General features: G+C 36.7%; 2 protein-coding genes across 5 annotated transcripts in view; one reads left to right on the plus strand and one right to left on the minus strand.

The window, feature by feature from the left end:
• Window positions 1-15,367, minus strand: part of adgre5b.3 (adhesion G protein-coupled receptor E5b, duplicate 3) — a 102,763-nt gene that overhangs the window by 42,901 nt on the left and 44,495 nt on the right. The gene's annotated exons all lie outside the window — the stretch shown is intronic.
• LOC127508262 (gastrula zinc finger protein XlCGF52.1-like) overlaps window positions 8,113-15,367 on the plus strand; it is a 111,172-nt gene continuing 103,917 nt past the window's right edge. Inside the window, exons 1-2 of one of the 4 annotated variants that reach the window (XM_051886006.1) lie at window positions 8,113-8,158; window positions 8,681-8,855. Coding sequence is in view for 3 of the 4 variants with exons in the window: in XM_051886043.1 (XP_051742003.1) it covers window positions 14,506-14,532; window positions 15,118-15,285 (195 nt within the window). In the remaining variant the exon portion in view is untranslated. Of the gene's footprint in view, window positions 8,159-8,680; window positions 8,856-13,744; window positions 14,533-15,117; window positions 15,286-15,367 lie in introns of those variants that run through there. The other 3 variants (XM_051886043.1, XM_051885997.1, XM_051886032.1) reach the window with 3 other exon arrangements.

The following is a 15,367-nucleotide window of genomic DNA, read 5'->3' on the forward strand; positions in this document are numbered from 1 at the left end:
AACCCATTTAAAAGTTTCACAAGGTGTTTATGACATACATGTTAACTATAAAATTGCAAAATAAACTAGTTAATGATTTAGTCAGAAATTAGTGATTTCTTACTGCATTACTAGGAAAAGAATTAAAAAACTTCAACAATGGTGGGAATCAATAAAAAGCTTTTTTTGTATGTGACTTCAGTCGCTTGTTTTGTGATGTTCAGAGTTGATCTGAATATTTAATTGATTGTCACCATTGTTGAGGTTCATACGCTGAATCTTGACGTCTGTGTGAGTCTACATGATCCTGTCTGCATAAAGACTTAATGTTCAAAATAAAGCAGGACAAAATTTCAAGCAGAATTTCTAAGGCTACTATAATGCAAAATTAATAAATCTAAATAATGTCCTCGGAGATCAGACTCTGGGTGAGATCAGTGAATCAGGCCACTTCATGATGACTGAATCATCAGATCAGTTTTTCTTCTCAACTTTTGCTATAACAAATGTGCTTCAGAAACACAGCAACTAGAGAAACATTAAAGTTAAGAAGTCAAGGGTCAAGAGCCCAACTAAAGCAAGTGCTTACCTCCATATCAGTGACTTCAAACTTTATTATTTTCAATAAAACAGCGCTAAGGCTTCTTGGAGGCTAAGTGAGGGCTGCCCGTACAGGGCCAGTGCTAAGAGACCAGCGTTTTGCCAATGAGCAAATTCTCAGGGGCCCTGCGCTGGCAGCCCTAAGTGCAGCCCGTAAAGGGCCAGTGCAGGCTTGTTTGCAGGGTAAGTTATACAGAAAGTGTAGAATCAGAGTTCTACACTCACAAATTCTCTCATTACATCAAAAGAAGTGTAGACACGATGTAAATAAGAGACTCATTGTGCAGCGTAAACATCTACATTGATTATGATGGAACTTTGTGAGATCACAATGAACTGAGATGACAGCTTTTAAGTGATTTTAAATGGAGCGCTATTTGCACGCATTCATGCCAATCAACCTCCTTTTATTATTCTATGCTTATGATAACAAAGTTGAACAAAGTTTACAACATGTTAACATAGACAAATTTAAATACTGGCTGCATCATGACATGCTTATAATTTATCACCGTAACGTGTTAATTTTGCATGACAGCACAGTCAAAATGGGTGAACTCACTCAGTTAACTACTCTTCATGGCAGACATTGATGTTTGTGATTCTGAAATAACATTTTTAGAACCTCTTTACTGGCAACACAAACACTGTGAGCCATTTTTCCTTGTTTTAAACTGCAATTAAACTTGGCTTGTGGGGGGCGTTATTTAAAATCTCGCCTAGGTCGCCAACAGAGCCTGGGCCGACCCTGCTTTTGGGGCTGTCACTGGAAGTGCACTTCCTACCCTCAGTTGACTTTCCTTCATAAATCACAATGAGGCTCAAAATCACCAAAACCACTGAAACCATCACAGCTTTCAAGAATCAAATGAAGACACACCTCTTCCACAATCACTTCCACAAACCATCAACACCCTAAAACCAATGCCCTTGCGCACCCACACAAAAATCCTCTATTTTTCTTCTTCTCTTTTTCTCCTCTGCTCTAGCACCTAGGTCTTCAACCCTGCTCCTGGGGACCCACTGTCCTGCAAATTTTATGTCCAACCTGCTTTAGAGCACCTGGGCTGTGATCCTGAAGAGCTTGATTAGCTGGTTCAGGTGTGTTTGATTAGGGTTGGAGCTAAACTCTGCAGGAAAGTGGGTCACCAGGAACAGGGTTGAAGACCTATGCTCTAGCATATTTGCTAATCTACCCTTCTAATAAACATGGCATTTTACACAATGAATATTGTTGACTATGTGATGAATTGCTTTTTCCTCTGTTTTAGACACTGGTGTTTATTGAGGTTTAGCCAGACTCTTAACTTCCTCTTTGGCTAGTAAAAATGAAGCACCATCTACAACACTGAGACTGTGTGAAGGATTTAACCAATTAGCCTACTCCAAAAATAACCATAAAATGAAGAGAATAAATAAAAAATTAAATGCATTTTATCATGCTTGGCTTTCCTAAATTCCAAATTTAATTTTATCCAGGGGTGAAAAAGGTGGTTGACCAGCATAGTTAAACCAAGATTGTGGTAGTGACACCAACATCCTAAATACAACATATGCTGCTCTTTGCAGCAGGTTTATATGCATTAAAAACCACATCTAATAAGCAGATAAAGATTTTAAAAGTTTTAACCACAACTTTATTTATTCACAGAGCTGGAAAAAAAAAAAAAACATGTAAAACATAAATTGACAACATTTATCTAAAAAATCAGAACAGATTGTACAGATCTATACCCAGTAAAGTTATCACGTTATTGCTTATTTGATCAGATGTTACAAGACATAACAATGTTGGAATTTTAACTAGGAAAGCAGAATTTACAAAATTAAACATCTTGATGTTTTTACTTGCCTGTGACAACTAGCCCCAATCTCCCCTACACACACACACAGAAGATATCTGATGAGAATAATTTAGAATGATTAGTAAACCTACCCGTTTCACCAGCAATCATGATCAGTTGACAAACTAGAAATGATCAGGGTGGGACCAGTGTTAGAGTTTTCACACTCTGAATGACATGTGATTAACACATTTTAAAAATAAAGATATGACACTTCACAGAATACAGCATACGAGTTTAAACACGGCAAAATGATCATCACAGATGCAACATTAGACTAAAATGCAGAAGTTCAACTGAGAGAAACTTTATATCAGTTCGCAGAGATGCTCAATATGTTTTCAAACTTGATGCATATTTAATCTGTTTCTGAGGAACCAAGTAAATTATTGATTATGCATTTCATACACTTTGACTAATTAAAAGGAAGCTGGTAATAAAATTAACAATAATAACTTATCAGAAATTAACAGTGTGTCACAGCGAACTAAAAGTGTAACCTCACAGCGCCCTCACTGTGTGCTCAAACTGTGAGCTTACACACTGTAAAATCTACTTAGTTAGACTTACTTAAAAAGCATGCAAACCGATGGCCTTAAAAAATGAAGTAAAGTGAAATAGGAATAGTATGTTGTACTGACAAATGCTTAGTTAGTGTAGTTGACTTACACAAGAGTCAACTAGTACCTAAAAAAGAACTGTAGAGTGTACTTGATAATTTACTTTACATTTGCCCTGTCCAAATACCCACACTTGCGGTCTTTGCACTTGACCACTTACATGACGTATTTCCTGTATTTGGCTCAAGTGTTCAAGTAGGCGTGAAGACCACAAGTGTGTGTAGAACTTTTGATTACCCGATGGGACACACTTATAGTCTTGCAAAAAATGCAAGTTTACAGAGCTTTTTTATTTTCAATACTTTGCATTTTAAAATAAACTTCTAAATGTCTGTTCATTCACTATGTAACTAACAAAAGACACAATTTTAAAATTGTGGCGCTTCTAATTAAGTGATAAAAAGCAGTTGCAAATATTGTACAAAATACACACACCCTACCCATATTTGCACCAATAAAATGTGCAACACTTTATGTTTTACTACTGTAACCCAACACAAGTGGGCTAATAACTGGCCACAGACTGTAGTGAAAATGTATTGCTTGTACAAGCAGTTTTATTCACATTCATAGATACCAAATTTTGTATGAAAACAATTAAATGTTTAAAACACTAGTACAGATATCATTCAGCAAGGAAAAAGAGAAACAAAACTAAAAGAAGAAAACAAAGAAAACAGTATCAGTCAAAAATATACAATAATATAAATACACAACATCCAAAGGAAAATTGGGGTATTTCACCAAAAAGATAAAAATAAAATTATATATATATGTAATATATGTAATACCTAATTAATTTAACTTACAGTGAAATGTTTTCCTTGACATCTCGCGATTTTGGGGCATGTGAGCTCCCAAACATAATGCATGATGGGATACGCTTAGCCTCAAATACCGCTTCTGATAGTGTGGGTTTAGTGTGCATTAAGGACACTGCACTTTGGCATTTTTAAGACATGGGACAGAATTGCGCACTTACTTCCTGTCGCGTGCACGAGCTCCCAAGTGGCCAAGATCGCAAGTGTGGGTATTTGGACTGGGCAATTTACTCTTGACTTAGTAGCTACCATTGTTGTTACCATTGTTGTGTTTTGCATGCTGAGTGTTGAAGTCTGTGTGTGACTCAGTAATGACCAATTGCAAGATATTGTCACAAATATCAGGGTATTATATCAACCTAATTAAAAATTTTATAATGTGTTTATGACATACAAGTTGGCCATGAAATTGTAAAAGATTATTACTCAACATGCTAGTTAATGATTTAGTTAGAAGTCAGGTCATCTTCTAAAAGCAACCTAATTATTACTTTACTTCCTTTGATATCAAATAACTGTGATTTCTTCCTGCATCAATAGAAAGAGAATTACATTAATATAAATGATGTCCAAAGGGAACAGTAATCAGCATAATGGTGAGTTCAAACACAAACATATTAGGAAAATCAACATCAATTTATGAAGTCAGCTTATGTGATGTTCTCTCAAATTTTTCAGTTGTATTGACAATTCAACAATCAAGAAGATGGTAAGAATTCCACACTGAGTGCAGAACACAACTGTACAGCACTAATGTTTTGCTAACAAATCCTGCAGTATCCACATTTTTCCATTGTCAAGAAAAATATTACTCACAGTGTATCACTGTGATCATTGCATGATCTCACGTGTTCATGGGATCATATGAGAACTAAGCTTTTTACTCTGACAGTGAAAGAGGTGAGAAAACCAAACATGTTCAGCTTCACATTAGCATCTCTAGTGTTAACTGTGATCATGTGACCCTTGTGAGAGATGAACAGAACAGCGGTGACGTCACAGACCTATTGCATCTAACATCTGTGGATATCTCAAGGAGAACTGTATAATAAATGGAGAAAGCTATCCGTTATCATTCTCATTCATCTCAAATGCTGTTTGACTGAGACACGTAGCTCCGGAAGTACCAGCTCTTGAAGCTCATTTGAAGCACAGTTGTGTTCTGCACTCAGCGTAGAATTGTTACCATCATCTTAAATGTTAAATTAATACAACTGAAAAATTTTAGAGAACACTACATAAATTGGTGTTGTTTTTTCGAAAATGTTTGTGTTTGAACTCACCACTATGGTTATCAGTGTTCCCTTTAGTTGGACACTTGGAACTTCATTTATATTAATGTAATTCTCTTCCTATTGATGCAAAAAGAAATCACACTTATTTGGTTTCAAAGGAAGGAAACTAATAAATGAAGAGTTTGGTTCCAAAACGTGATAAACGCCATTTTCAAAAAAATATAATTTCTGCCAAAATCAGTATTGTATCTGGTCGGTATTGAAAAGACATTTATTAATTTTGCGCAAAATGTGATATCTGTCGAAAAATGAATAATTTTGATGGTATTGATGAACCTGTGGTGGTTTCTGCGGTGGGGAAGAAACGCAAGTCATCGAAATGTAATAATTTACGTGAGGAGATTAAGAAGATGAGGCACTCGAGTCTGGAGGAGGAAAAATGCCGGCTGTTGCTTGTTCCACGACAGCATCAAACTTCTGTCAGGATCCTCAAAACTGAATCATGGACAGTTTTTAAAAGCCGTTTTTTAATACCAATGTACTCTGTAAATGTGTTTATTTTAATCGTGCGGTGGCGCCAGATACTCTTTAATCGGTAATGACAAACAGAGACATAATTAATTTATAACATTAACAAGATGACTCGTTGAATTCATTTTGGGAGCGACGACTGAATGTATTTTTAGTCAAATGCCTGTATATAAGATTAGTTCAGAGGCTGTCATATAGTTCAGAGGCTGTCATATATGTGAATCAACTTACTTTGTTGTGTATTTTCAATATGAAAAATAACTTTTATATTGATGGATTAATTGCATTTTGAAAAAAAAAAAAAAAAAAACGTGTCATGGATTTATTGCATTTTGGGAAAAAATAATCCGTTTTTATAATAAACCTTTTAAAATCAAAATGTAGATTTGAATTTTTAATGTTTTTATAACCAAAAGATGCTATGTGAAAGTTTGAAACAGAAAATAGTGGTTTTCATCTTGCCACTTTCTTGGTAAAGAAAACACCTTTTTACTCAAATTAATCAAAATGGAGTTATAAAGTTTTGGAACCAAACTCTTCAAATACACTATATTGCCAAAAGTTTTGGGACGCCTGCCTTTATGTGCACATGAACTTTAATGACATCCCATTCTTAATCCGTAGGGTTTAATATGGAGTTGACCCACCCTTTGCAGCTATAACAGCCTCAACTCTTCTGGGAAGGCTTTCCACAAGGTTTAGGAGTGTGTTTATGGGAATTTTTGACCATTCTTCTAGAAGCGCATTTGTGAGGTCAGACACTGATGTTGGCGAGAAGGCCTGGCTCACAGTCTCCGCTCTAATTCATCCCAAAGGTGATCTATCGGGTTGAGGTCAGGACTCTGTGCAGGCCAGTCAAGTTCCTCCACACCAAACTCACTCATCCATGTCTTTATGGACCTTGCTTTGTGCACTGGTGCGCAGTCATGTTGGAACAGGAAGGGGCCATCCCCAAACTGTTCCCACAAAGTTGGGAGTGTGAAATTGTCCAAACTGTCTTAGTATGCTGAAACATTAAGAGTTCCTTCCACTGGAACTAAGGGTCCAAGCCCAACCTCTGAAAAACAACCCCACACCATAATCCCCCCTCCACCAAACTTTACACTTGGCACAATGCAGTCAGGCAAGTACCGTTCTCCTGGCAACCGCCAAACCCAGACTCGTCCATGGGATTGCCAGACAGAGAAGTGTGATTGGTCACTCCAGAGAACACGTCTCCACTTCTCTAGAGTCCAGTGGCGGCGTGCTTTACACCACTGCATCCGACGCTTTGCATTGCACTTGGTGATGTAAGGCTTGGATGCAGCTGCTCGGCCATGGAAACCCATTCTACAAATGGTTTGCATGCTTTTTTAAGTAAGTCTAATTAATTAGATTTTACACTGTGTAAGCTCACAGTTTGAGCACACAGTGAGTGCGCTGTAAGGTTACACTTTTAGCTCGCTGTGACCTCACATTGTCACATGCTGTGAAGTGTCATATCTACATTTTTAAAATGTGTTAATCATGTCATTCAAAACGCCAATCCTTGTTCCACCCAATAATTATTTTGTACTTTTGTTAACTAATCATTATTGTTGATGGAACCGATAAGATCATGGTTTACTAATCATTCTTAATTATTCTCGATAATTTAATAATAATTAATAATAATAATAATTTTATATTCAGTAATACACTATAATATATAGATGTATATGTTCAGATATGGTACTCTATGTGTAATATATTGCATTTACATTTACTCATATATAAACATATATAGAAATAAAAATGCATATCTTATATTTTATAAGTATTTACACTTAAAATGTTTAATATTTTCAAGCTAGTTAACAATAACACAAACACACCTGTGTGTAGTGAAGTATTTAGCAGAAAGACTATCACTGTGCTGAAGAGAACACAGCCATTACTTTTTATGTAAAGTAATTATAGTTTTAATGGTCAATTTAAAGGCCGATCATCAACCTAACCACAGGCTCTACTCTTCAGCACAATAACCCCCAAAACTCACGCATACTAGAAAACCTTTTAAATTACAAAATAATAGAACATCAAACACTAACAGATCTTCCCCTATATTAATATTAAGCAATACACATGAAATAACACTTAATTTTAACATTTACTCTCTAACAGTAAGAAGCAAAGCATGCTGGGAACTAGAAATCTGCTGTAACTCATTCTGTGAATGTGTGTAGGCTATATATGTCTGTCCATACATTCACATGTATTTGGGAACATAAAGGATAAAACTTTAACTTTAAACATTATGTAATGCTATGTTTGTCTTAATTTCTAAATATTTTATATCAATATAGTCAATATTGGAGTATATTGAAAAAATATAAGCACTAGTTTCCCATATATGGAAATGTATTATTTAATATATCACATATTTTGCTGTATATTCCTATATTTTTGACCGCTTCTCTTCGCTTTTCCTGTAGGAGGCGCTCTGACGCTCTTCAGTCCGCCGGTAAAACCACAGAAGGAAGAACGAAGGCTGCGGCGCTGAAACTGAGGTAATGTATTTTAACTGTTTATGTGATTGTTGATTTTCTGTCTTTGGTGTTTTAATAAGTTTAAATGAAGCGTTTCCTCGCTGTTTATCCCCAAAAACCAAATTAACCATGGTTTTACTACAGTAGTTTAACTTATTTGTAAAAATACTACAGTAACCAGACATTTTACTACAGAAATAATATAATTGTAAAGTTGTTTAATTTTCAGTGCTGGACACTGTTAAAGGACTCACAATATCATGTTTAATTTATAAAATATGCGTTTATTAAACACAGCAACTAAATGTAAGTGTTAGATAATGACAACAAATAATGATAAAATAATGTCTGATATTCCTACTCATTAATGTAACTAAAAATAAACGCATCTAAACACATACATTTATATCTGAAATATATATATAGTATGTTTTAATGTTGACAGAAATGTAAATAATTTTTTTAACAGATCAGTTCAGAGTAGTTCTGCTTTTGATTTTGATCAGTTTTTTATAAATGCGTCTTGTAAAAATGATGTGTTAGTGTTCAGATGTTGAGCATGAAAGCGCAGATGGATGTGATCTGCTGTAAATCAGTAGGAACTGATCTGTCCATGCTGGATATTGAGGATTTCATCAGTGAAATCTGTCAGCTGAAGAAAGAGGTGGCGTCACTGGAGGCAAAGCTGAGAGAAAGAGGAGACAAACCCAACAGAGAGGTTTGAGCGGCTCATTTCATCCTTCAGATCAATCAAACCAAAGTTTTGTTAGCTTCTCACTTATTATGCACATCTCAAATTAAACCAACAGCAAAATATGCTAATCTAATCACCAATATAACCACTAGTTGTTCTTTATTTGTGTTTGTCAGGATCTGGAGAAGGTTTCAGTGTGTGTGACTGACGGGACAGAAGCTCAGGATTCAGTCTGGAGATCCAGAGACACACAGGACTCAGAGCTCAGCCTCACTTTACTGTGTTATACTGACGCTCAGGATCATGGATCCGCTGATCAAACCTCTGACTGTAACGCTGGAGAACAGCAGATGCTGCAGACGCCGCTGAAGATGTGCTCCGTCAAACTGGTGGACTGCAGGAACCTGATAGAGAGCAGAGGAGAAAAAACCACAGCAGAGGAACAACAACAGAGACACGAGGAGGAGGAGGATGATCAGAATTATGATGATGATGATGATGATGAAGGAAATGATATTGAGGATGAAGAGAATGAGGATGAGAATAATAGAAATGATGATGATAATGATTTTATTCTTTCGGGTATGTTTCTTCCATTTATAATCTTTTGTTGTGGCAAATCATAGTAAAAAAATCTGGGTAAAAATTTAGTTGTATTCCTAAATCAGCAGAAGCAAACATTATTAATGCGAACCAGTGACAGTGATAATAGGAAAATTAATGGACAGGGATTGTTTTGGCTTTACAGAAGCTCTAGGAAAAAGTTATTATTGAGCTGAAGTAAGTTTTTGATTGAATCACTTTCATTGGAAAAATTGTTAATTATTAACTTAGGGGCCGCTTACATGACACCTTTTAACTAAAAACAGAAGACTTTTAATGCGTTCTTGCCGTTCATTTACGTGTTTAGTCTATAGGTGTGTGCGTTTGAATGTGTATGTGTGCAGACGCTTAGTCTTTCTTTACAAAGTGACATCTCCAAATTACTTGACTGGCCCGCATAATATAGAATTATTAGTCTTTTCCATGGATCCATGCGAACTGGAATCATTCTGATAACGTTTTATCTATTCATAGGGAAAGGAAAGGGAAGGAGGCCTTTACAGGGTATAGTTTAGTTGACACTTCAGGGCTGTGTTGTCATCATGTCTAGGCGCAGGTCCTTCATCTCATCTGGATACGGCCCGGATCTGGCAGACTACGGTAAACCTCGGGATAAACAGAGAGAGACTAATATTAGCATAGACACCATTCTTCTTATGATGTAGCGAGTACATCAGGTGTTATTGGAAGTGTTCCTGGTTCCGGCTGACCTAATTTAGGAAGATTGTTCCAAAGTTTAGGTGCCAAATAGGAGAAGGATCTACTGCCTGTGGTTGATTTTGATATTCTAGGTATTATCAACTGGCCTGAATTCTGAGATCGCAATAGATGTGAAGGACTATAATGCGTTACAAGCTCGCTCAGGTACTGGGGAGCTAAACCATTTAGTGCTTTGTCAGTAAGTAGCAAGATTTTAAAATCTATATGATGTTTAACAGGGAGCCAATGCAGTGTTGACAGAACCGGGCTAATAGGGTCATCCTTCCTAGTTCTAGTAAGAACTCTAGCTGCTGCATTTTGGACCAGCTGGAGTTTGTTTATTAAGCATGCAGGGCAACCACCCAGTAGAGCGTTACAGTAATCTAGCCTTGAGGTCATGAACGCATGAACTAACTGTTCCGCATGTTTCATTGAGAGCATATGTCGTAGTTTAGATATATTTTTAGGATGGAAGAATGCTTTTTTACTAGGGGTGTAACGATATGCTTAGGTCACGATACGGTACATATCTTGATACTGGGTTCACGATACGATACGTATCACGATATTTTGAACAAAATGAAACTGAAATTCAAATAACAGATTTATTTAAAAAACATTAACAAATTTCAATAACTTTCTTTGTTGTACATACAAGATCACATTTTAAGGTTTAATAAAAACCTTCTGTATTTAAATTAACAGCTGAATAGGTCTGTCTGTCACTGAAAAAAATGTTAAATTTAACATGAACTTAGAATTAAGAATCCTAAGGGACCGTTAACATAGCGTGTCTAAAAACGCGTGGAAGGCACGACCGCACCGCTTTCTCCTTCTTTCCAAAGCGCTTGCGCTCCCGTGGCGTCTATCGTTGCTATGCAACCATGAACTGCGCTCTCCACGAGGAGTAGGAAGCTTCAGCAAAGGATAAATTGATTTCTAGCCCTTGTATTAGCTTTACTACTAGATATATTTATGGAGATAAGATATAAAAACCACCCTGACAGCTATGATGAGCTGTTTGGCTGAGATTTTGATGTTTTCTTACGGAAAGGCCATAGCTGATCGGTTGGTTCTTGTCACATGACCTTGCGGCATTCTGAAAAGTTGATCATTTTTCAACTTGCAAGATTCAATGTGTGCGCGAAACACTTACTGAATAGGGAGCTGATTGAGACACACGTTTAATATGCGGTGACAACCCCGGCGCTTCTCTCACTGCCACCTCCATGTTGCGGTGGTTACAGCAGTACTATGAGGAGCCCTTTCAAGCCCACTCTTGTATAGCTGCTTTTAAAACTTCGGCTATATTAGTTCCAGTGGGTGATTAAAAATTCGGGCGAGTCTGAAGCATGAAACTTTCAATTTCGTGTGACTGGAAAACCAAAATGCTGTCAGACGTCGGACTTCTGTCAGATTTCTGCAACTGCGATGAAAGCACACGCAATGCTGTTGCAGAGTAGGTCACGTCGACAGCTCAACCAATAAGATTAGACTGCCATCATATCGTAAAAGTATCGCCATCACTCTACGATACATATCGTAACATTTTAGCATCACGAAATATCGTACTGCGATATATCGATATACACCCCTATTTTTTACAGATGCTAGAAATGTGGCTTTAAAAAGAAAGATTGGTATCAAAGAGCACACCCAGGTTCCTAACTGACGACGAAGACTTAACAGAGCATCCATCAAGTGTTAGACGGTATTCTAGGTTATTGTGTGAAGAAGTTTTTGGTCCAATAATTAGAATCTGTTTTTTCAATAGTTTAAGTAGTAGGAAATTACTGGTCATCCAATTTTTCATATCAGCTCTGCATTCCGTTAATTTTGTGAATTGGTAAGATTCGTCAGGGTGAGAAGAAAGAGAGCTGAGTATCATCAGCGTAACAGTGAAAACTAACGCCATGCTTCCTAATGATATCTCCCAAGGGTAGCATGTACAGAGTGAACAGCAACGGTCCTAGTACTGAGCCTTGCGGTACTCCATGTTGAACTTGTGATCGATATGACATCTCTTCGTTTACTACTACGAACTGATAATGGTCAGATAAGTAAGATTTGAACCATGCTAATGCAATTCCACTAATGCCAACATAATTTTCAAGTCTATTTAAAAGAATATTGTGGTCGATAGTGTCAAAAGCAGCACTGAGATCTAGTAACACTAATAGAGAGATACAACCACGATCTGATGATAAGAGCAAATCATTTGTAACTCTAATGAGAGCAGTCTCAGTACTATGGTACGGTCTAAATCCTGACTGGAAATCCTCACAGATACCATTTCTTTCTAAAAAGGAACATAGTTGTGATGATACTGCCTTTTCTGGTATCTTTGACAGAAAAGGAAGATTCGAGATCGGCCTGTAATTGACTAATTCTGTAGGATCAAGTTGTGTTTTTTTAATAAGAGGTTTAATAATAGCCAGCTTAAAAGTTTTTGGTACGTATCCTAGCGATAAAGATGAATTAACGATATTAAGAAGAGGATCTATGACCTCTGGAAGCATCTTTTTCAATAGCTTAGTCTGTATAGACAAATATAAAAAGATATTATAGAATTTCTATATGATAAGTGAATGATTCATTAAATCTCGTGTTCATTTTAAGTTAGACATTTTAATACCTTTTTTTGCTTTTCAGATGCGAATGGCGGTTCATCTTCTGATGAAGAAACAACCTCAACATCAAAAGGTCAGCTGAAAGTCAAGAGATTTTCCTGCACCACCTGTGGGAAAACATTCAGCAAACAGGGAAATTTAGCGAGACACGAGAGAAAACACACAGAACAGAAAGACTTCACCTGCAAGATATGCGATATCAGCTTTCCTACCTTAGAAGAGAGGAAACATCATACAAAAGAGCACAGCATGAAGAAGGAGTTTCGCTGCGAAAAGTGTGGGAAAGTGTTTTTCACCACTCCTTGTAATATGAGAGCTCATATAAAGACACACAGCGAAAAGCCTTTCCACTGCAGTGAGTGTAACAAGTATTTCAGCACCAAAGGGAATCTTGATTCTCACAAGCGAACCCACACGGGTGAAAAGCCGTACAAGTGCCCTCACTGCGAGAAGAGATACAACCACAAACCCCATCTGAAGGCCCATGTGCGTGTTCACACCGGAGAGAAGCCGTATCAGTGCAGCGAATGTGGGAAAACCTTTACATGCTCACCTTCACTAAGATCACACCAAAAAATACACTCTGAGGAGAAACAGTATCAGTGTTCATACTGTGATAAACGATTCCATCAAAAATCTCGTTTGATTTATCATGAGAGGATTCACACTGGAGAGAAACCGTACCTGTGCTCCTACTGCGGGAAGAGCTTTTTTAATCCAGCTCATTTTGGACTTCATCAGAGAGTTCACACTGGAGAAAGACCGTATCACTGCAGCGTTTGTGGGAAGAATTTCAGTAAATATGATACCTTACAAAAGCACCAGAGGATTCATACAGGAGAAAGACCGTACAAGTGCTCTCAGTGTGACAAGACTTTTGCTCGGTCAGACGTCCTGAAGACTCATGAGCGAGTTCATACAGGAGAGAAACCTTACCGCTGCTCCATCTGCGGAGAGAGATTCGCTTATTTAGGTAGTTTTCAGACCCACCAGAAGAAACACGCTAAAGAACAAACTGCTCCAGAATCATCATAGTGACCTTTCATCAGTAAATCTGGATAAAATACTCATCCTGAAACTGTACATTGAGCTCTTTCTGCCAGTAGGGGGCAGTGTCGCATTGAGCTTTTTTAATGTGATTTGGGAGAGTAGAGATGGATTGAACCAAACTCTGTAAATCTGTTCGAAGGAACAGAACAATCATTGTTTCTTAAACTTGACAGATTGAACTCGACCTATGAAAAAGCCTCAAAATATATCTATAAGTGCCTGGATTTCATAACGCTGTTAAACATGTTTTAAGTGTTGAAAAGTGACTTGAGTATGATTGTAAGGCAATTGCACCCTTTTTTCCATTGTTGGATTGTTTTCATTGGAAAGAGGTTTTCCATTCACACAATGTTATTAATTTTCAATTTCATGTGTTTTCCCAGTGCATTTGTGCCACCAGGTCAGGTGAGATATTTACTGCGGAAAAAAAGTTTTTTTTTTTTTTTTTTTTTTTTTTGTTCTTGTTTTTGTAGCAGCTACATAACTTCTCTTTAATGTGCAGATCAGTGTCTGATACAGATTTATTTATAAAATAATAATAATAATAATAATAATAATAATAAATAACGCTGGTTTTGGCGGTATTTTCACTTATTTTTGATTGAGAACGGTTGCTGTAGATCAACTGACTAGCGAGTGTTACAGGAACCTGTAGGAGGCGCTCAGACGCTCTTTAGTCCGCCGGTAAAACCATGAAGAAAGAACGAAGTCTGAGACAGGTATGTTTTTTTTTTTTTTTTTTTTTTTTTTAACTGTTTATGTTATTGTTGATTTTCTATCTTAGTGTTTTAGTGAGCTTCTTCTTCGCTTTTTATCCTTAAAAAGGATGAAGTACTTTTAATGAAACACTTCTTCGATTTTTATCCTTAACGAATTAACCATGATTTTACCACAGTAACCACATTTGTAATAGTAAACAAATTTACCATTGCTTATTACAGCACCTGCATTTTAATTGTGATATCTGTAATAATACCATAGTTAACACAATGTTTCATTTTAAATGCTGGACACTTAAAGGAAGCTTAGAAATGAATTTCACAAGAATGTTTATTTCTGAAATCTGTGTTTATTATATCCAGCAGCTAAATTTAAGTGTTAGATAATGATAATGATATTCTTATAATAATAAAACAACACATAAACACGCCTAAACACGTTATCTGAAATTTATATTTCTGAATATTCTCAGTAATTACAATCTGTTCTCCTTCATAATTTTAAACAGTCATTTTGAGTTCGATGATTGTCAGTCGATTATAAATGTGTCTTTTAGTAGGAAAAAATGATGTGTTTGTGTTCAGATGTTGACCATGAAAGCGCAGATGGATGTGATCTGCTGTAAATCAGTAGGAACTGATCTGTCCATGCTGGATATTGAGGATTTCATCAGTGAAATCTGTCAGCTGAAGAAAGAGGTGGCGTCACTGGAGGCAAAGCTGAGAGAAAGAGGAGACAAACCCAACAGAGAGGTTTGAGCGGCTCATTTCATCCTTCAGCTCAATCAAACCAAAGTTTTGTTAGCTTCTCACTTCCTATGCACATCTCAAATTA

This window comes from Ctenopharyngodon idella, chromosome 1 (genome assembly GCF_019924925.1).
Source record: "Ctenopharyngodon idella isolate HZGC_01 chromosome 1, HZGC01, whole genome shotgun sequence".
NCBI lineage: Eukaryota > Metazoa > Chordata > Actinopteri > Cypriniformes > Xenocyprididae > Ctenopharyngodon > Ctenopharyngodon idella.